At 38.5% G+C, this 22,071-nt stretch overlaps 1 protein-coding gene across 6 annotated transcripts in view; it reads right to left on the reverse strand.

Moving 5' to 3' along the window:
* The window catches only part of FBXL2 (F-box and leucine rich repeat protein 2), a 122,654-nt gene that overhangs the window by 34,257 nt on the left and 66,326 nt on the right, over window positions 1-22,071 (reverse strand). For 4 of the 6 annotated variants that reach the window (XR_003518675.2, XR_003518676.2, XM_027587511.2 and 1 more), the window contains exons 3-11: window positions 19,093-19,147; window positions 18,529-18,603; window positions 12,620-12,714; window positions 5,754-5,822; window positions 5,558-5,653; window positions 5,214-5,340; window positions 5,002-5,076; window positions 2,960-3,090; window positions 617-677 (exon numbers count right to left, since the gene is read on the reverse strand). Coding sequence is in view for 4 of the 6 variants with exons in the window: in XM_027587511.2 (XP_027443312.1) it covers window positions 617-677; window positions 2,960-3,090; window positions 5,002-5,076; window positions 5,214-5,340; window positions 5,558-5,653; window positions 5,754-5,822; window positions 12,620-12,714; window positions 18,529-18,603; window positions 19,093-19,147 (784 nt within the window). In the remaining 2 variants the exon portion in view is untranslated. Of the gene's footprint in view, window positions 1-616; window positions 678-2,959; window positions 3,091-5,001; window positions 5,077-5,213; window positions 5,341-5,557; window positions 5,673-5,753; window positions 5,823-12,619; window positions 12,715-18,528; window positions 18,604-19,092; window positions 19,148-22,071 lie in introns of those variants that run through there. The other 2 variants (XM_027587514.2, XM_027587513.2) reach the window with 2 other exon arrangements.

Consider the following 22,071-nt stretch of genomic DNA (forward strand, 5'->3'; position numbering starts at 1 on the left):
AAATGGGAATGTGGCTGCCCGGAGCTACATTTCCTTCTCTCACCTGGAAAGATTAGTGGCCTCCACCTTCCCAGTGACTATGGATATCATCCTATAAATTTTAGCCATAGAATAGGCTCAGGAAGGCATGGGGGTGGGGTGTTCAGGCACAGTTTGGACAGGTCAGGGCTGGGGTAGGAGGAAGAGTGTATCACCATCCCCAGAAGGTCATGGGTTCCCAGCTGCAGGCCAGAGGGACCCCCGTGATGGTCAGTGTCTGCAGGGTGATGTGGAAGAAGGAGCAGAGGGAGAGCACAGCTCAGTTAGGGGAGGCCACTGAGAGACTGAGTCAGTGTTTGTACGAGAAAGGGCATGTCCTGCCAGGGAGGCCATTCCTCTTGCTGTGGCCCCACCCGACCAAATGAGAGTGAGGTCTAGACCTGCTCCAGAACCCCCTACAGGACCACTTTAGCATTCTGGGGAAAATGGGAAAATGTACTGAGGATGCTATCCAACTTGGTACCTGTTCTTTCTGAAGATACACACATTTTTGCACACTCCAAAACCACAGAAAGTTATTTTGAAATGAGGGAGGTGAATTATAGTTTGGTTCTATTTTTTGAAACCTCTGGCTTACCCGAGCTAAAAGTGTAAAGCCTGCATCAGTCAAATGGGAACACCGCGCAGCCTCCAAAATCCTGGGATAGAGAGTGTGTGGGAGGAAAACGTAGTGACTGGTTAACAACAGAAACACACACTTACGATTCACACTATTGAGTTTATTCTGCCTTCGGACACACCTCTGCTTCTGGAACAGTCCTGAGGACTGTAAATGCAAATGCTGTCCCACCGGATAGATGAGGGAAAGGAGGCTTAGGGAGAAGTGTGGCCTGCCCTAAGTCCAACAGTTCCAGCCCAAACTCAGGGGGCGAACCCAGGAATCTTCCCACAATTCCAGGACATTGTTGCTCCTGTTGTTTTTAAATATTATTCCAGTATTTGTTGACTTTTAAACACAATTAAAATGAACTTTTACTCAACAAAATTATCTTGATATATACTGCATTTAATGAAATTCCCAGTTACCCTAAAGGAACTTTTAAAAAATTTGCAGCCAATGAAAAACGTGAGTTAATTCTCAATGCCCATGCTTAATAGGGACAGAGGAATAAATAACATTTTAAAGTTAAATACTCCTTGTAGCAGTAATTTTGACCACCTTTCTGACCAGTTTTGATCACCCACATTCCTCTGCTCTTCAGAAATATCAAAATTATCTAGAATCCTATGACTTTGGATTGCACTACTGGGTATTTACCCCAAAGACACAGATGTAGTGAAAAGAAGGGCCATATGAACCCCAATGTTCATAGCAGCAATGTCCGCCAAACTGTGGAAGGAGCAGAGATGCCCTTCAACAGATGAATGGATAAAGAAGATGTGGTCCATATATACAATGGAATATTACTCAGCCATCAGAAAGGATGAATACCCAACTTTTACATCAACATGGATGGGACTGGAGGAGATTATGCTAAGTGAAATAAATCAAGCAGAGAAAGACAATTATCATATGGTTTCACTTATTTGTGGAACATAAGGAAGAGCATGGAGGACATTAGGAGAAGGAAGGGAAAAATGAGGGGGGGGAATGGAGGGGGAGATGAACCATGAGAGACTATGGACTCTGAGAAACAAACTGAGGGTTCTAGAGGGGAGGGGCGTGGGGGGAGGGGTTAGCCTGGTGATGGGTATTAAGCAGGGCACGTACTGCATGGAGCACTGGGTGTTATACGAAAACAATGGATCGTGGATCACATCAAAAACTAATGATGTATTTTTTTGTTTTGTTTTGTTTTCAAAAACTAATGGTGTTTTGTATGGTGACTAACATAACATAATAAAATAAAATAAAAGTTTTTAAAAAAATTATCTAGACTCATCCTTAATTCAACAGTAAGAAAAATGGACAAAGGACAGCAATTGACAATCCGTAAAGATGTGGAACTGGTGTAAGCCATAACATAATAAAATAAAATAAAATTTTAAAAAAATTATCTAGAATCATCCTTAATGCAACAGTAAGAAAAATGGGCACAGAACAGCAATAGACAATCTGTAAAAGATGTGAAACTGGTGTAAGCATGAGAAACAGATAAGTTTTACTGAGAAGTAAAATAAGTATCTTTTTTCTGCCTCTTGTGCAGGGGGTAAGATTGCTGGTTCTGAACAAAGTCTCAAGTTCAAACTCTAGTTTTATACTTCCTACTCATCATATGACCCAGTATAGAGTATGTGATTTTCTTTGACTCCCAGTTCCTCCTCTGCAAAACAAGTGAGAATGACAGTGCATATCTCATAGAGTTGTGGTGAGGATTAAATGAGATAATGCTTATAAAATTGCCCAACACAGAGCCTGGAACATAAATGAGTTCAACTGATGTTAACTATGATTAGTATTTTGTTGCCATAATTAAAGTTTTAATATTCACAATATTATTGGAGAAAATCAATCTTTACTTGTTAAAACAAAACTTCCTTCTCCTAGGGAAGGTGATAAATAAGGTGATTGCAATTCCCTCCCCACCTTCTGTCCATTTAGCAACTGGTGTAGGGGAGAATCTGGTGACATTTGGATGTGAGGCTGTCATTCTGACACTATCAGATCACTCTGATGTCAAAGCTATAACAGGATGAGGCAAATCAGGTGGACACACGTGTCAAGTCCACCAAGAAATTACAGTTCAGGTTCCACCTGGGGGTGGTGGACAGTTCAGTAACCCCTGTACATCCCTAAATAAACTGGATTATGTACTGTTCCACCCCAACCCATGTGACAAAAGCCAACAATAACACAACCACCACCACGGGTCCATCACTATGTATCCGCCTGCTGACAAGCCTTTCCCTTCCTGCAGGAAGCCCTCCTGGTCAGTCCAGCCAAGCTCTGAGCTACAAAGCAGAAGCATGGTGCACTCACTGAAGTCTCGGGCAGTTCAAAGCCAGGGCTGTGAGAGAGGCGTCTGTGAGGTTGCTGCAGCCAGAAAGGCACAGGGCCTGTAGCCGATGGCAGCCCCTGCATATCTGCACCACGCCTTCATCTGTAATGCGCTGGGGAAAGCCAGAACAGGAAGGAACGTCAGAAGGCACCAACAATACTGAAATGAGAGCCGCAGAAAAATGGGATCTACTGCTGGTCAGTTAGTTGGGTTGCCAAATACTAGCATTTTATCCTAATAATTTAAATAAAACAAGATGAAGTACAGGGTTGACATGTATTTGTTATCTCTGCACAGCTTTAAAATATTCTAGCATTACTAACAGAGAATGAAATTTTTTAAAAAGATTTATTTATTTATTTATTTAGAGAGCGTGTGTGCAAGCAGGGGGAAGTGCACAGAAGACATAGAGGGAGAGAATCCTCAAACAGACTCCCTGCTGAGCACAGATCCTGACACAGGGCTCGATCCCAGGACGCAGAGATCATGACCTGAGCCGAAATCAAGAGTCAGATGCTCAACTGACTGAGCCACCCAGGTGCCCCCCGCCAAAGAGTGAAATTCAAAAATTTCATCCCCTTCCCCAGAGTTCATTTGATTTTATTTTTTTTCAGGAAAAATTCATAAACTTGTGTTAAACATCAGATTAAATAAAGAGCTCATAAGACTTGCCTGGTTAAGTGACATGATAATTTTTGGTTGAATTTTTACAGATTAATGCTTTAAATATCTACCAGATAAATCATATATGTATATATTTATTTATTTTTAAAGATTTTATTTATTTGACAGAGCGCACACACACAAGTAGGCAGAGTGGTAGGCAGAAGGAGAGGGAGAAGCAGACTCCCTGCTGAGCAGGGAGCACGATGCGGGACTCAATCCCAGGACTCTGGGCAGACACTTAACCGACTGAGCCATCCAGCCACCCCATATATGTATATATTTATAATATTTCCTCAAATGTTTTAGAAAATAGCAAATGAAATAAATCATTAAATTATTGATAAATGACTTGCATTTTTTTTTAAAGATTTATCCATTTTAAAGACGGACAGAGAGAGAAAGAGAGACAGAAAGAGAGAGAGAGTGTGTGTGTGTGCCACGAGGGAGAGGGAAAGAAGCTTCAAGCAGACCTGGAGGGGGCCCAATCCCACAACCCATGAGATCACAACCCATGACATCAGGACCTGAGCCAAAACCAAGAGTCGGACGCTCAACCAACTGAGCCACCCGGGCGCCCTTGGCTTGCACATTTATATTCTACTTGAAGTCATCTGCCAGTGCTCTCCTACACACACTGCAAGATCCTAATATTGAGCAGTACCCATAAGTCAGAAGAAATTCCGGAAAGACAGAAACTGTCCAGAAGACAGTTTCTGTTCTAACTCCCACCATCAAGGATTCTAAAGACATATGACTCATTCACTGAATACCAACTGCAAGGATTTCTCTTACATTTCTCAAAATTTATGTTCCCCTTGAGAAACCCAGGAGGATCTAGCAAGCATTCTCTTTAAAGATCAATACTGACAATGGCAGTGAGGACAGAATAATAGTTTTTCACATGCTAATGCCACGATGAAAATTACACCTTGCTCTTGCATGCATCCTTTATTTTTCAAAGCATTTTAACATCTATCATTTCATTTTATCACTGAGATGTGAGCAGTGTCATTATCCCCAGTTCATAAGTTAAAAAAAAAAAAAAAAAAGACACTGAGACCTTACATGAATTTGTTCAGGTCAGTGATTAGTTCACAGCATTCCTGATATCTTAAAATAAACCAAGATGTCAATCTATATTATTTTTAGGAGGAAATGTGAGTGGCTTTGTATTGGCCACTTTGTTTAGACTGTTATCCTTTCATCTTGTGGCAAACCGACAGATTGTATGAGGACGCAGAATGAGAAAAAAGGGTGTGGCGACCATCCCTCCTGCCTGGGGGCTTCAAAATGGGGCCCACAGGAGACTCAGGGAATGTGGGACAGGAGGGTGCTCCCAGGAAAACACGTTACTTACTGAGCAGGACTGTAAGTTGAGGCTCACAAGCTCATGGCAGTAATTCTGAATGTGTTTCAGAGCTTCATCTTCTAACTGAGTGGACAGAGAAAATGAGAGGGATGGAACCAGGTGAGGGAATGGTGAGCTAAGAAAAATGCAACAGCAAGTTCTCTAATGAAGTGCCCACACCTCATGTTAGAGAAACACACCTCAAGCAGCCCCCTCAGTACCTGTGTGCAGCCCCTCAGGAGCAGGGCTTTCAGGCCGCGACAGCCTCGCACCAGTGCCTCAATGCCATCCTTTGTGATCTGGTCACACCAAGAGAGGTTCAGGTACTCCAGGTTTCGGCAGCCCTCACTGAGAGAGCAAGAAACAAGACCACACATGTGCAATCCATCCTACAGATAGTTCATTACCAAGTCTGAGTTTAGTAAATCACAAACAATTAAGGGGAGAGAAAACCTCTGTGACCTGAGGCACCAATTTCTTGTTCCAATGGGATCATTAGAAAGGTTTTAGACACACCAGGATGCCCATAGGTTTAGGTGTTTCTTCTGACAACAGGTACTCTCACCTGATCCCCTTTAAGGAGCTGTTTGTAATGGACACACAGGAGGTCAGATCCAGATGTTTCAGCTTGGAACAGAATCTGCTAAGGCTATAACACGTGCTGGAAAAGAGCAGACACACTAAAGATATTTTCAACCATGTTTCTCTCCCCTCACTCTCCCCATGGTCAATTAGTCACCAAACTCATTCTCATCCCTTACCTGTCAGTGATTTTGGTGCACCCATTGAGGTTTAAATGTTCAATGTTTCGGCAGTTCTGTGCAAAGGTCCTAAAAAGAGAAAACATTTTAAAACTCCATGGTCAGCCACTAGAGGGCACGTGTCACTGTTCACATTTAAAACAGTGCTCCTCAAACTTTTACATTTTATTTTACTGTGGAAAGAACACCTAACATGAGACTTACTCTCAACAAATTTTAAGTGTACAATATATTATTGTTGACTATAGGTACTGGTGCTCCTCAAACTTTAATATGCACATGAAACAGCTGGGGTTCTTGTCACAGAGCAGATTCTAATGGCATAGCTTGACAAACTGCTTGATGGTCTGCCTTTCTAAGAAATTCCCAAGTGATGCCACTGCTGCTACTCTGGGAACTATACTTGGAGAAGCAAAGCCTAAGAGTGATGACGTATCCATCATAATTCTCCTTCAACCCACACCTTGGTGAATACCTGAGAATGGAGGCCTGGCTCCTTGTTCCTTCCTCTCTATAGGAAAATCAGCTGGAAGCAAGGGGACTGAATCTTTCTTGTATTGTGCCATGCGGTCATTTGGTTATTCAAGAGCCTTTCTGAAGAAACTATCTTTGGCCATCAATAGGGTCAGTAGTTGATCAGTATGAAGAACCATTCACTTAGTGGTGAGGATACTGAGTTATGAAGGGCAACTTCCTCAATGATTTGTGGTTGACAGAAAGGCCAAAAGTGGAAAATTAAACATCCCTTACTCACCACTTATTCCTTTACATATTCAGCAAGGACTGGCTTGGGTCACCTACATTTTCCTGAAATACAGCTTCGACGTATTTATAGTGTTGAGTCCTGATTCTTCCATAGAGTAACCAAATGTCTCCAAAACCTGGCCTCAAACCATGTCACTCTTATCTGCTCCTTCTACCCTGGTATGGTGTTATGGAACTGACCTGGAGGCTGGTGGAATCCCTGAGTTGAAGATATGGAGCCAAAATCTGACCAAGGTCATTAGAGTTATCAGAGAAGAGTACAGGGGCACAGAGAACTTCAGAGGGTTTCCCTCAAGAATTCAATAGAGTACTAATCAGAGCATGCATATAGGGAAACTACCCAAAGCCAGGGAAAAAATCATCAAAAAGCATTAAAAGGAACAATAGCCAGAGCTCACCTAGAGCCAGGAGAGTGCCCATTCCCATAAGCCAATAGTGAAAAATGTCTTAATTTGTGGGGCACTGGGTAGAGCACTGAGAAGTATCTTGCTTCAGGTGTACAATTAGTGCTCAACTAAACATGGCTTTGGTCCTACTTAACAAATTAAAAAAAGAAAAAGATTTGAAAGGAACTATGTCCAAATAACTGTGTCCAGAATAAAACTCAAGAATATTTATAGGAATACAAAAATATTCTGCACCCAAAATAAAATTCACAATGTTTGGCATTGAACAAAAAATTGGTATGTATTCAAAGAGGAAAATATATCCATAATGAGGAGAAAAATCAATCAAAGCTGACCCAAAACTGATGCAAATATTAGAAATAGTAGACTAAGACGTTAAAAGTTATTGTAACTGTGTTCTGTAGAATATAGTTCTATGGAGCTACATAAAGATTAAACATGTTTTGTTTAGTAAATGTGTTATGTAGAGACATTAGAGTTATTTTTAAAGACCCAAATTAAACTTTTGGAAAATGGCTAAGATAAAAATTTTCTGGATGGGACTAACAGATTAGACATTTTGGAAGAAAAGATTGGTGAACTTGAAGGCATGGCAACAGAAACTATCCAAAATGAAACATGGAAAGAAAATAAGGAAGGGGAAAAAAAAAAGAAGAGCAGAGCATAAATGAGCTGTGGGACAGCTTCAAGCAATCTAATATACACGTGACTGAGAGTCCCCAAGGGATAGGAGATTGGGCAGGGGTGGGGGTGGGGTAGAATATCTGAAGAAGTAATGGCCAAAATTGTTCCAAAGTTTATGAAAACTATAAACCTACAAATCCAAAAAACTCAAAGAATTCCAAGCACGAGAAATATGAAAATACATCAAGGCATATCATAACCAAACTGGTCAAAACCAATAATGATAGAAAAATCTTAAAAGCAGCCAGACAAAAAGACACATTATGTACAGAGAAAGAAAAATAAGGATGACAGATTTCTCATTGGTAACAAAAAAAAGCAAGAAAACAGAGGAGAAGCATCTTTAAAATACAGAAAAAACTGTCAACAAAATTCTATACTGAGCAAAATATTTTTTCAAAAATGAAGGAATAACTTTTTTTTTTTTTTGCAGACACAGAAGAACTGGAAGAATTAATCAGATTTGCAGTACAAGAAATGTTAAGGACCATTCTATAGGTAGAAAAAAGAGTGACACTACACAAAGGAATGAAGAATGCTGGAAACAGTAACCACTTGGGTACATATATTCACTTTTTTAGTTATTTAAATCTCCTAAAAAGTAATTGACTATTAAAAAATACTAACAATCTAGTGTGGAGTAGTTTGTACTATATGTAGAATTAAAATGTGTAACAATAATAGCATAAAGGCTGAGTGAGGAAAAATGGAAGTGATCTGTAATACAATTTGAAGGTAGACTATAACATGTTAAAGATATACATTACATTACAAAAACTCTAAGGCAACCATTAAAATTACAAAATAATAACTTATAGCTCTAATCCAAAAAAGGATATAAAATGGAATCATAAAACAATTCTCAATACAAATGAAGGCAGAAAAAGAGGAAAGGGAAAGAAAATATGTATGGGACAAATAGAAAACAGCAAGAGAGTAAATTTAAAACTAACCATAACAGATCAATTCTCAAACTAAATGTAAATGATCTAAATACAAAAATCAAAAAGCAGAAATTGTAATAATGGATCAAAAAAGCAACATCCAACCATATATTTCCTACAAGAAAACAACTTTAAATATAAAGACACAAATTGTTGAAAACGAAAAGAATCGAAAATCATAAGCCAAAAAAAGAAAGCTGGCGTGTCTATATAATATCAAAGTAGACCTCACAGCAAAGAATATTATCAGAGATAAAAGAAGGCCATGTGATAATGAAAAACTGGCCAATTCATCATAAAGGTGCAGCAACCCTACAGGTTTATATATCTAATAACAGAACTTCAAAATACATGAAGAAATAACCTGAGGAGAAGCAAATCTGAAATTACAGGCAGAGATTTCAATATAATTCTGTCAATATTTGATCAAACAAGTCAGAAAATCAGTAAAGATATAAAAGACTTGATCAACAGTCTTAATTCAACTTGATCTAATTGATATTTATATAATACTCCACACAAGAACAGTAGAGTACATATTCTTTTCAAGTGCACATGAACATTTACCATGACAGACCATATTCTGGGCTACAAAACAAGTTTTAATAAAATTAAAAGGATTCAAGTCATATAAAGTATATTCACTGATCACAATGGAATTAAATTAGTAATCAACAACAACAACAAAAAAACCCTGGAAAATGCCCAAATATTTAGAAACTAAATAACATGCTTCTAAATAACCCATGGGTCAAGGAAGAAATCAAAAGGGAAATAGAATACATTTTTAATGGAATGAAAATGTAAACAGAGAATTAGAATTTGTGAAATGCTACTAAATCAGTACTTCAGGAGAAAATCTTTATGACCTTGGGTTAGGCTAAGATCTCGTATATCACCAAAAGTATGATTCACCAAAAGCATGATTTATTCAAAAAAACTGTTAAGTTGAATTTCATTAAAATGAAAAACTCTGCAAAAGACAGTTAAGAGAATAAAAGGATAAGCCACAGACTGGGAGAAAACATTTACAAAACACAAATCTCATCAAGGACTTGTATGCAGAATATAACTCTCAAAATTCAAAGGTAAGACAAAAAACAATCTAATTTTTAAAAAAGGGCAAAACTCCCATATTTGAACAGATATTTCAGCAAAGAAAATATGTGGATAGCAAAAGTAAATAAAAAGATGCTCAATGGCATTAGTCATTAGAAATACAAATTAAAACCTAAATGAGATGCTACTACATACATCTATTAGAAAAGCTAAAATTGGGGCACCTGGGTGGCTCAGTCGTTAAGCGTCTGCCTTTGGCTCAGGTCATGATCCCAGGGTCCTGGGATTGAGCCCCATGTTGGGCTCTCTGCTCAGCGGGAAGCCTGCTTCTCCCTCTCCCACTCCCCCTGCTTGTGTCCCCTCTCTTGCTTTCTCTCTCTCTCTCTGTCAAGTAAATAAATAAAATATTTTAAATAAAACCTACCAAGTGTTGACAAGGATGTGAAGGAGCTGGAAGTACCATACACTTCTAGTGGGAATATAAAATGGTATAATCCTTTGGGGAAAGAGTTTGAAAGTTTTTAAAAAGTTAAACATGCACCTACCAAATGATCTAGCCATTCCACTCCTAGGTATTTACTCAAGAGAAATGAAAACATATGACACACAAAACCTTGTACACAAATGTTCATAGCAGCTTTATATATAATGGCTGCAAACTGGAAAGAATCCAAATGAGAAATAAATAAACTGTAGTATATCCATACAATGGACTACTATTCAGCAATAAAAAAGAATGAACTATTGATACACACAACAACATGGATGGATCTCAAAACAATTATGTTGAGTGAAAGATGCCAGGAAAAAAGGAGTACATGTTGTATAATTACATAAAAATTGTTAAAAATTTAAACTAACCTAGATCAGTGGTTGCTTAGCAATGGGGCAGAGACAGGGAAGGAGGAAGGGAGGGATTATAAAGGTACATGAGGAAACTTTTACATGTGTATGTTCATTATCTTGATTATAGTGTTGGTTTTATGGGTATAATACATATTTCAAAAATTATCAAATTGTATACTTTTAATACATACAGTTTACTGTATCTCAATTATATCTCAATAAAACTGTTAAAAATCCATAGGACTTCATATATAATGATGCAGCAGGAGTTACAGAGAATATACATGTAAGATCCATTAGTATTGGAATTTGAATCTATTTTGATTACTGCTGTATCTCCAGTCCCTAGATCAGTGCCTGGTGGAGTAGGGCTCAATAAACATTTGCAAATGAATAGCCTCCCTCCATCTAAAACAACAATACACACGTAGGGCACAGTAGAGGCCAAGGCTGGCTTCAGGTGATTATGATAAAAAACTGGAGACATAACAAAATTCTTTCTGAGTTGTATTCTGGAATTATGCTTATATTATTTCTCACAGTAATCTGGTCTCACACACCAAAAATGTATAAGATAATGGGGCGGCTGGGTGGCTCAGTTGGTTAAGCATCTGCCTTCTGCTTAGGTCATGATCTCAGGGTTGTGAGATTGGGCCCCGCATCGGGCTCTGCACTGCTGAGGGTGGAGCCTGCCTAAGATTCCCTCTCCCTCCCTCTCCCTCTACCCCTCCCCTGCTCTCTTGCATGCGCGTGTCCTCTCTCTAAAAAAAAAAAAATGTACAAGATATTAATATAGATTTCCACTATAAAAAGTATGGTACACCACTAACACTCTTAGCCTCTCAGGATAGTTTTGCTAGTATATACGGCTTTATTCCAACTGCCAAAATAAGAATATATTTCTTTTTTTTTAAATTCAATTAGCCAACATAAAGAAGATGTGGTTTATATATACAATGGAATATTACTCAGCCACCAGAAAGGATGAATACCTACCATTTACACTGACATGGTTGGAACCGGAGGTATTATGCTAAGTGAAATGAGAATATATTTCTTTGATATTCCTCATTGACAATCCACATCTTCTCATTTATTTTAGTTTAATGGAACCACTATTAAACTTATGTTCTCTTTCATAAATTATCTTAGGACCTATTTGGTCCTACATTTAAGCTTTGTATTAAAATAGAATCAATCTATTCCATCAGTTTACAAAGCTTTTGGAGTACCAGAAAATTTGGTCTGATGATCTGAATTTCTTGATTAAAAAAAAAAAAAAAAACTTTGTTCCATAACATTTATAGGCAGTGTTTTGATCCTTAAAATATGTTATGAATCAATTTTCTAAGCAATGGTATAGCAGATGTTTCAATTACAAACTCCACTATCTATAATCACTATGTACTGCACATTCTTACTGGAAATTGCAATTGATATACATGGTAGTGATGCTTAGGTCTGCAAGAGACAAAGTCTATCCCAAGGTTCTAAGGGTAGTGTGTGTTCTAATTTAGCCAACCTCAAACAATAGTAGAAGCCATAAGGATAAGAACATAAAAGTTTAATTATGTCTTGTCTCCAGAAAAGCACATGTCCTTAACAGTGGATTGATAACATTTCCAATAAATAATGGCTATCCAATAAGAGGTGGGCAAGCATTTGTTTGGATAGGATACAATTAGATAATTACATCCCATCATGAGTAAGCAAAATCCCAGGTGTGCTAAGGAAGTTTTTGGAAGAATTATTTTGTTAAGTAGTATAATATACAAAAAAGGCAGTCACTCTTATGAGAATGAAACTAGGAAGATCAGCAAATGAAGAAGGAAACAGCGGAGTCAACTATTATTATGCACCAGGCACTTCATACGTGTTGCTTCATGTGATACCCATGACATTCTCATGCAGGAACTACAGCTGCCTTCTCTTTGTAGAAGAGAGAGCGGACACTCGGAGAGGTGAAATAATTTGTCCTAAAGACATATCCCAGACCCAGGCGTGCTGACTCCCAAGTCATGGTTCTTTTAGTTCTCTATACAAATTACCATAGAAAGAATTTAACAGAAAAAAAGCACATAATATGCTTGGTTTATTCTTGCTGATGACAAGTCAGCTATAAGCTGCCATGACAGAGTGAGTCACTGTGGATTCAACTTACTTCAAGGAGGAATCCCCAACACCAATGCAGCCTCGCAAGCTGAGCTTTCTCAGGAATCCACCACATCGCTTTGAGATATTTTCCACCACTCGACCCTTGAGTCAAAAAGTCAGAAAAAAATCTCATTTTTCATGCTGCTTATCTAACAGCATAATAACCTGTAATTTAGAAACTGAATATATTTTTCCAGGTGTAAAAAAAGCTATTCTGGAGCATTCGTCCAACACCCCACTCTGTTCCTAAAGGAGCTGAAAGCATTGAAAAATGTTTTCAATTAAAGCATTAAGTATTCAAAAAAATTAGTGCACTATATTTTGAAAGTTTTAGGTCTGGAGGTAGGCCTCCTGTACCCAGAGCTACCTCGTCCATTACAAGGTTCTTTGAGGTCAGCTGTGGGAATGCTGGCTGCTGAGCGGCACTCTCAAACGACACTGCTCCAAAAAAGAATGAAAGAATGAAAAAAAAGAAAGAAAGAAAGAAAGAGAGAGAGAGAGAAAGAAAGAGAGAGAGAGAGAGAGAGAAAGAAAGAAAGAAAGAAAGAAAGAGAAAGAAAGAGAAAGAAAGAAAGAAAGAAAGAAAGAAAGAAAGAAAGAAAGAAAGAAAGAAAGAAAGAAAGAAAGAAAGAAAGAAAAGAAAGAAAGAAAGAAAGAAAGGAAGGAAGGAAGGAAGAAAGAAATTCTATTTTAGCTCAACATTACCACTCTAAAGTTTGAAAATGTATCATAAAAGCTCCCTCTCATCCTCCTTAGCAATCCCCTTTTGAAACACATTTGCTTTGAAATAGGAACTTGGGCTAGATACTGGCAGATTCATTAAAGGGAAAAAAATGAACACTGATTAAGCACTTTCACTTTTTCAGGCACGATTTTAACACTTTCTTGTACTTATTATGGCTCATTTACTATTCACAACAACCTCATGGTCTACTACTCCACAATGGAGACAATGAAGAGTATGTCTGGAATACAAATCTCTCAGGTCATCTCTCTTAACATTACCATGCCCTGTAACTTAAGTCAATGGAAAACTACAAGTCAATCCAGGCACGACTTCCAATGGCCCATACACTTCAGGAATAACGGTTTGGGTTACTCTACCAGGTAAAGAACCATGACCAGCTGAGGTGCTTACTGAAGATAAAGGGAACACAGAATGGGTAGTAGAAGGTAGTTAAAAAGTATCAACTACCAACATGCAACCAATTACAGAAATGAAAACTGTAATTGTCATAAATGTCTCTCCTTATTTTGTTAGAGTATGTGTGTGTGTAAAGCCAATATATTTGTTTTCTTTCCTCTTCTGTTCCCTTATGTAAAATAAGATGTGCTGACACCATATCATGGTATTTAAGTATTGTTAATTCTATATCATAGTATTTAAGATACAGGATATCAAGAAAAGTGAACACCACTCAAGGACTTTATCTCTTCTTTTGAGGAAGGAGTTAGTGTGTTTTTGGTTGTGCACTAGATACTTGTATCACATTAGGTCGAATTACGACTTTGTCATTGTTTTTATTTGGAGATTAAGTATGGCTTAAGGTGATGCATATGGGTGCCAAGTTGACAAGGGGTGACTTTTGATAATTAATCTTATGTGTCAACTTGACTGGGCCACAGGGTGTGCAAACATTTGGCCCAACAGTATTCTGTAGGAGTCTGTGAGGGTATTTCTGGATAAGATTACCATTTGAATCAGTGGAGAGAGTAAAGTAGCAATAGCAGACCTGAATAGAATGAAAAAGGCTGAGTAAGAGGGAACTCGCCCTGCCTGACTGCTTGAGCTGAGACACTGGTCCTTTCCAGCCTTAGGACTGGGGCTGAAAAACATCAGCTCGTCTTAGGTCTGGACCCTGTCAGCTTTCAGACTGGAATTTACCCCGTGGGCTCTGCTGGTTCCCAGGTTAGACTGAACTACATATCAGCTCTCCTGGGTCTCCAGCTTCCCGACTGCAGATCTTAGGACTTCTCAGTCTCCATAATCACATGACCCAATTCCTTATAATAAATCCATATATTTGTATACATACATACCCTATTGTTTCTCTGGAGAATCCTGACTATTAACAGACTGGATTCATACCTTCATTTTGCAAATAAAGAAATTAAATGGTTAAATTGCAACGGTTACACTTTAGTGAGGAGTAGAGTTAGGGTTCTAAGAGATTTATTTGATTCTAAAGGCTGCACTATCACTGCCCCCACAAGGGAGGAAATACTGAAAGGGGGCCGTTTGGGTCTTTAAAAAAAATGCTATTGGGGCGCCTGGGTGGCTCAATCACCCTATACCTTTTCTTTTTCTTTTTAAAGTAAATAAGGCAGTTTTGGGGCACCTGGGTGGCTCAGTCATTAGGCGGCTGCCTTCAGCTCAGGTCATGATGCCGGGGTCCTGGGATCGAGCCCCGCATCGGGCTCCCTGCTCAGCCCGAAGCAGGGAAGCCTGCTTCTCCCTCTCCCACTCCCCTGCTTGTGTTCCTGCTCTCGCTGTCTCTCTGTCAAATAAATAAATAAAATCTTTAAAAATAAAATAAAATAAATAAAATAAATAAAATGCTATTATCCTCACTTCATAAAATAGCACCCTTGACACTGAACTGTGAGCACTAAGAATTCACTAGGACACATCAAACCACAGGATCACAGGAGCAGGGCTCACACGTACTGTTACCTGGCTAACATCTTAAGATGAAAATCTATACTCTGATATTGGTAGTAGCTTTATTTATGCTTTCTTGAGTATTCCCTAAGTTAATAAATCTCTGTCACTAAAGGGGAAAAAAAGATTATGACTTGGAAGTCCAAGTACAGAATAAAACAGTGAAAACCCCTCCATATCAACATCTACAAATAGAGCACACAAGATATTTTTCTCCATTTCAAGTTAGTCACATTTATATAAGCTTTCTATTCTTCCTTTCTTTGGAGTAAAAGTTTTTGTACTCAGATTAAAAAAGATTACATTCAGAATTTTCTGTTCCACTGTTTCCAACTGAGAGAAAAAATGAGCAAATCGTTTCCAAATGCAAAATTCAAGTCAATGACTGTATATTATCCACTTAGTATGTTGTAGGTGTGGATTTTGGAATGAAAGGCTTTAGAGAAAAATAAGGCCTAAATGGAGAGACCTTTGGAGTTGTAACTTTTAGATTAACATGCTATTTGGTTATTTCTTATTTTTGGCCTGGAGAAATCTTTATTAACCATGAAGACATTGACAAAAATGCCCAACTTTTAAAGGCATGGAGAATGCCTAAACATCAGGGTAACAACACTTATTCAGGAAAGAGTGATGCTCAAGGAAAGGCACAATGTACTCTTGTCATCTGGCTGCTTTATTCTACCTTTTCTCTGAAATACAACAGTCACATAACCCATTGTGTTCAGGGTACCTACTGTCTCCGCTTACTAGATGAATGACCTTGGATAAGTTACTCAAACTTTTTGTGCCTCAGTTTCTTCAATATGGTGTTTTTGAGAAGATTAAATGAATATATGTAAGTTACTTAAATAGTATCAGGCACATAGTAAACACTGTTAGTCTATTAATCCTGAACCTTGGTACATTCTCTCCTCTCTCAGCATATCCATAAATTATCATTTTCATCCCAAAGGAATAATTTGAGATGGTCAGTTTATCCATGGAATGCTTCCCAGGGTGAGTATCCAATAGGTCCTATTTAGACAACACAAGGGGCTCCAACACTTGGTTCATAATGCAATCTGGATTCGAGTTGTTAGCCCCAAAAGGGCAACTAAATAGTATTAGACTAGACTAATACTAATATGGTGGAAGCTATTTTAAGTTTTCACATGTAGGGGCACCTGGGGGGCTCAGGTGGTTAAGCATCTGCCCTCGGCTCAGGTCATGATCCCGGGGTCCTGGGATCGAGTCCCATATCGGGCTCCCTAATCTGCAGGGAGTCTGCTTCTCCCTCTGCCCTTCACCCCCCTCGTGCTCTCTCTCTCTCTCTTGCTCTCACTCTCTCTCAAATAAATAAAATCTTAAAAAAAAAAAGAAAAAAATTTTCATATGTAATTCTTTACATAACTGGTGACCCATAAACTAGTCTTTACTTTAGTGGAAGTACTCTTAAGAATTTCTACAATGTGTTTATATAGCTGCAGTCATTCATCAGCTAAAATTCTGAAATCAAATAATGCACAAGGTAGTGCTATTTACTTGAAACAGTATTTTTAAAAATCTGAACCTAAAAGTTTTAAATATGCCTTTCAAAAAGTTGTATAGTTTGGAAAAATCATCAAAGAAAACTGAGGGGACAATAAGAGCCACAAAAAAAGAAAAATAATTTGCAAAAATTTTTAAAAACAATGACTCTCCTTTGGTGAGCAGAAATGACTACAATTTTTGGAATTTAATGTGTTTCTCAACATCACTAAGTAAACACAATGAACAAAGATCTAGAGATTATCAGTTTGAAGAGGAATCACATGTCAGCATGTTTGGGTGGACATTGCTACAATCACTGCTATTAAGTCTGGAAAGGGCATTAAAGAACTCTTAATCCAGGGACCACAGTCCAAAACAGCAACTGAGAGCTTATCTTTCCAGGCTGGGCGTGAAGCTCTGAGGTGCCCGACCCTTCCAAACTCAGAACACCACAACATGCAAGGAAACCCACAGTGCGGAACCCTGTGTGTGGCCCCACCTGCTGCAGGTGCTCTGCTCCACCTGTCTGGGATGGGATCAGAGTCTCTCCATCTGGTAACCTAGAGAAGTAGGGGAAGGGCCGCCACAACTGACTGTTAGCTCTTCTAGGGAACACCAGGTTCGGTAACTCACAGGAAATTGTGTGGGCTCATCTCACTGTTAAGCATGATTATTTCCTTATCCATTAAAAAAGATACAAAACATAAACTTTGGCAAAAACACTTGATGAAAATGCTATATGAGGAACTGAATTAAAATACAACTCCATGACTACAACTGAATTAGCTAAACTAGAAATGAATAAGGTTTTCCCAACATTGCATAGATAAACTTCACAATCTCCACATCCTTAAAAGAGTAGTCTAGATAATTATTATGTGCAGTGAATATTACTTCCTTCTTTTTGGTTATAAATTGTATTTAATCTAAAAATTGTTTTAAAATAAGCTTTTCTCATTTGGTCAGGCTTACCACTCTTACATGGGGATATTCACATATTTCCAGATAAATACATGAGAATCCTAGAATTATAAAAGGTTTTAAGGATTATTTTGCTTCTTTATTTTATAGATAATAAAACTGAAGCACTAAGAGATTATACAGCTTAAGTGACTGAGCTGCAGTGATATCTCAGGTCTCCAGCTTCACTCCTGAACCCATGTTTCTGCCATTTCTCCATTCTTGATGCTGAATTAGAATTCTCAGTGGATCTTTCAGATCAATAAATATTTGTCAGGAGTCTCCTAAGATTAAAGCACTGAACTGGGTGTTAATGATGCAGGTATAGGGCTTTAAAAAGCTGAGTGGTAATACCAAGGTTATAGACATGAACAAGGAGGAAAAGTACTTTGCTACTGATACAGAGCCAAAGCAAAATACAAGCAGAATTTTGGTCTTGATGTACATAGATACCTTTTTTTCTTCTTTATTACACCTTGACATCTCAATATTAAATCTAAATGCAGCAAAAGAAAAGGGCAGGAAAGAGTGACCAGTTTACTTATCTTTTTAAAAAGTCTCTTATCTAGGGGTGCCTGGGTGGCTCAGTTGGTTAAATGTCTGCCTTCGGCTCAGGTCATGAGCCCCACGTCAGGCTCCCTGCTTAGCAGGGAGCCTGCTTCTCCCTCTCCCACCGCCCTCTACTCATGTTCCCTCTCTCACTGTATCTCTCTCTGTCAAATAAATACATAAAATCTTTAAAAGAAAAAAAAAGTCGTTTATCTAAAATAAAGCTAACTTACCTCTACATCTGTTTGAAAGTTAAAAAGGTCTATTCTTTGCCAGTTGCTTCCATCCAGGGCTAGGATGTTCCAGGCCTAGGGCGTGGGAGGTAGAGGAGAGATGGGGGTGAAAGAGATACACTAAGTGAGACTGTTAATGGAAGTCCTGATTCAACCTTTGTATTTCCAAACTTTTATTCTTGATATACATTAAGTGGATAATCAAATATGGAATTATGATAACACTGTGTTATATTAAATATAAAAGACGACATTTAAAGTTAACTGCTTGGGGCGCTTGGGTGGCTCAGTTGGCTAAGCATCCAACTCTTGATCTTGGCTCAGGTCATGATCTTGGGATCCTGGGATTGAGCCCCGAGTTGGCTCTGCGCTAGGTATGGAGCCTGCTTAAGAGTCTCACCCCTCTCCCTCTCCCGTTGCCCCTCTCCCCACTTACGCACGCACGTTTTCTTAAAAAATTAAATTAAAAAAGTTAACTGCTTGCTTGAACTAAAACTAAAATTCATTCTCATTCTAATAAAACTCAATATTTATTGATTGATAAAAATCTGGTTAATACTCTACCTTGGAAATCTGTGCACATCGGCACAAAGTTACTATATCCAAGAAGGAAAATATTCTAGGAAGAAAGGGGAAAAACAAAAAAATGAGATGGTATTAACATTTTAGAATATTTACAACTTGAAAGATAAAATCTAATGCACCATCTGGATATATCATAAGTTTTTTCAAGATTCCTCAATTTGCAATACACAAGCTCACTATAATTCTGCATCACTACTGTGAAATATCAAAGGCTCACATGTTCCAAAGCTGTTTGAGACTCACTATACAAATCCCCTTAAAACAGAACCCATTAAACTTTTATGTCCCTTGTTCTATGACATGGACATGGGACAGTAGATCATAACTTGTCCTATTCAAAAACCAATTCTCTAATCTCCTAGACATTAAGCCTGGGGAGAGCTAAATCCTTCTAATTCTCATGTCCCTAACATACAGTACAAACTCCTCTTCTTGTAATAGATGTACCAAATAGGCTCAGATGCCTGAGCCTCAAATAACACAGTCAAGAAAGATTCAGTGATAAAACCCATTTGGCTTTGATTTGTTCACAGGGCAGAAAGATGGAGCCCATTCACTGGCAAGTTCTACAGTGACCAGTTTTTCCTGAGCAAAAGCCAAGAACCACAGAAGATGGTAAAGATGGGGAAAAAGAAAAGCAGAGCCATAAACAAAAACCTAGTTGACATCAGTAGTGCCCTTAGAGGAAGCAGTAGCTGTCAGGATGGCAGGGGTCTGAGTGAGGTCCCAACATAGGCAGTGGACATGAGTTGCTGATGACAGCAGACTGGCAAATAGCTGCGTGTGTCTCAGTGCTGCGCAGTAAGAGCTGCAAACAAAGAGCAGCTTTTCTGCGAGAAGAAAGGTGAATGAGGATGAGGTCAGGGACAACAGGATCTCAATTCTCATAGTCCTAGGAGATAAATATGAGAGTTTCCATCTCTGTGTAGAAGGGGGAGAAGGTAAGATGGTGAACAGCCACCTATCAAGTTCTTCAAAATTCTCCAGAGATAACAATCAGTGGTCAGTTGAAAATCCATAGGCTCAGGGAAGGATAGGAGATCCATAAAACACCAGAGCAATACCCTACAACAATGCATACACAAGCAGCACCACAGGGCTAGTGGTGCTATAGATACCATTCTACAGTATAGGCTCCAATCATTTTCTAGTTAAAAGCAAAGGATAGAAGCATAAGGGCTACACTGACCTTAAAAGATTGAATGGAACTTTGTATATAGGAAAATGCTGGTGGCTGAAAATATGCACTAAAGTATATGCTAAACATATTTCAGGGTGTCTGCAAACACCTACACTGCCTCTATGGAAATACATCTTGCCCCACCCACAGGCCTTTCTGCCTCAAACATTCATGTTCTGTGCCATATGACCATTCCACAATGAGCCACAACTAATAACTAGCTCCCTAAAAGACCAAGGACCAGATAGAGAAATGAGTATGGTAGAATATTTCATGCTGGGGTTGGGTTCTAAAGTACGAGTCTAGGTGAAAAAGGAGTTAGCTAAGTTTCCCTTGAGAATCCCTTAAGACTGTACCACCTTGGAGACCACATTCTATCACCTCTTGGTAAGAACAATTGCCCTGATGTTAATAAAGACAGCTAACTTTGATTATGTATTTACTATGTGCTAGCCACAGTTTATGTTAGTCATTTAATCATTTCGACACTGTTACGAGATGCTATTATTATCTGTTTTTTGGAGAATGACATGGAGCACAAAAGTTAGGTGGTCACTGGGTGATGGGCATTAAGGAGGGCACATGATGTGATGAGCACTGGGTTTCATACACAACTGATGAATTGTTAACACTACATCTGAAACTAAAAAAAAAAAAAAAAGAAAGGTTAAGTAACCTGCCCAGGTCATACAGATAGTAAGAGCAGAGCTAGGATTTGAACCCAGGTAGTCTGGCTTGAGAGCCCAAGCCTATGACCACTACACACAACAGCCTTAGAAAGTTTAACACAGCTGTTTTTCCCTCAGGACTGGACTACATGCTATTTTTTCAACTGAAGAGCAGATGAAGTAATTGTGCTTAGTGAGCATGCTGTATGGAAAACACCTATCTTTGAATGCTAGAATCACAGTAACTGAAGCAAAATGCTCACACATCCAGACACACATGAGAATCAACAGCTGGAACAAAAGTTCACATTACTCCTCTCGTGCTTCCTACCAAATTTTATGGTTACTTAATGAGAAAGTAGATTGCCTTTAGTGTTTACCTTATTTTCCCTCTTCCCATCACCCCATAAATGTAGGTGAATTTGCACAAGTTAAATAGGCATGATAGAACTCCAAACTGCCAAATGCAGCCTAAGCCAAATTCCTGAATCATGTTTCAGTGAATAAAATAAATGCCTTGAATGACATAGCCTGGGACACTGACAATAGAAACAGAGATACCTAGAGGAGTTAGAGCCATGGTAAATTGAGTTCTGGCCTTTCCAAAGCATCTTTTTTTTTTTTTCCTGGAAATTGCTTCCTACCTCAAATGTGATAACTTCACCCTTCATTAGGAAAGCACTGCAAAGGCAACTTGGTTATCAACAAAGATATATAGGGGTATAGAGGAGTGGATGTACTTCTGGACTTTGTATTCTATTCCCCTGGTCTGTTTCTCTACCTTTGTGCCAATGAGACTGTTTTAATTATGAAGCTTTGTAAGTCTTGAGGTCTGGTAATGTTAAGTCCTTCAACTTTGTTCTTCAAGATTACCTTGGCTATTCTTTGTTCTTAGAATTTCCACTTACATTTTAGAAGCAACATGTCAATTTTCACAAGAACTTTATGAAATTTTTACTGGGATTACATTGCAGTTATAGAAACTTTGGGGAGAATTGAAATCTTTACAATATTAAGTCTTCCAATCCAGAAACATGATATATTTCATTATTTATTTCGGATGTCTTTCTCATAGTAATTTTTGTAGTTTTCCACATTGACACTCTGTTC

The sequence above is a fragment of the Zalophus californianus genome, chromosome 1, assembly GCF_009762305.2.
Source record: "Zalophus californianus isolate mZalCal1 chromosome 1, mZalCal1.pri.v2, whole genome shotgun sequence".
Classification (NCBI taxonomy): Eukaryota; Metazoa; Chordata; class Mammalia; order Carnivora; family Otariidae; genus Zalophus; species Zalophus californianus.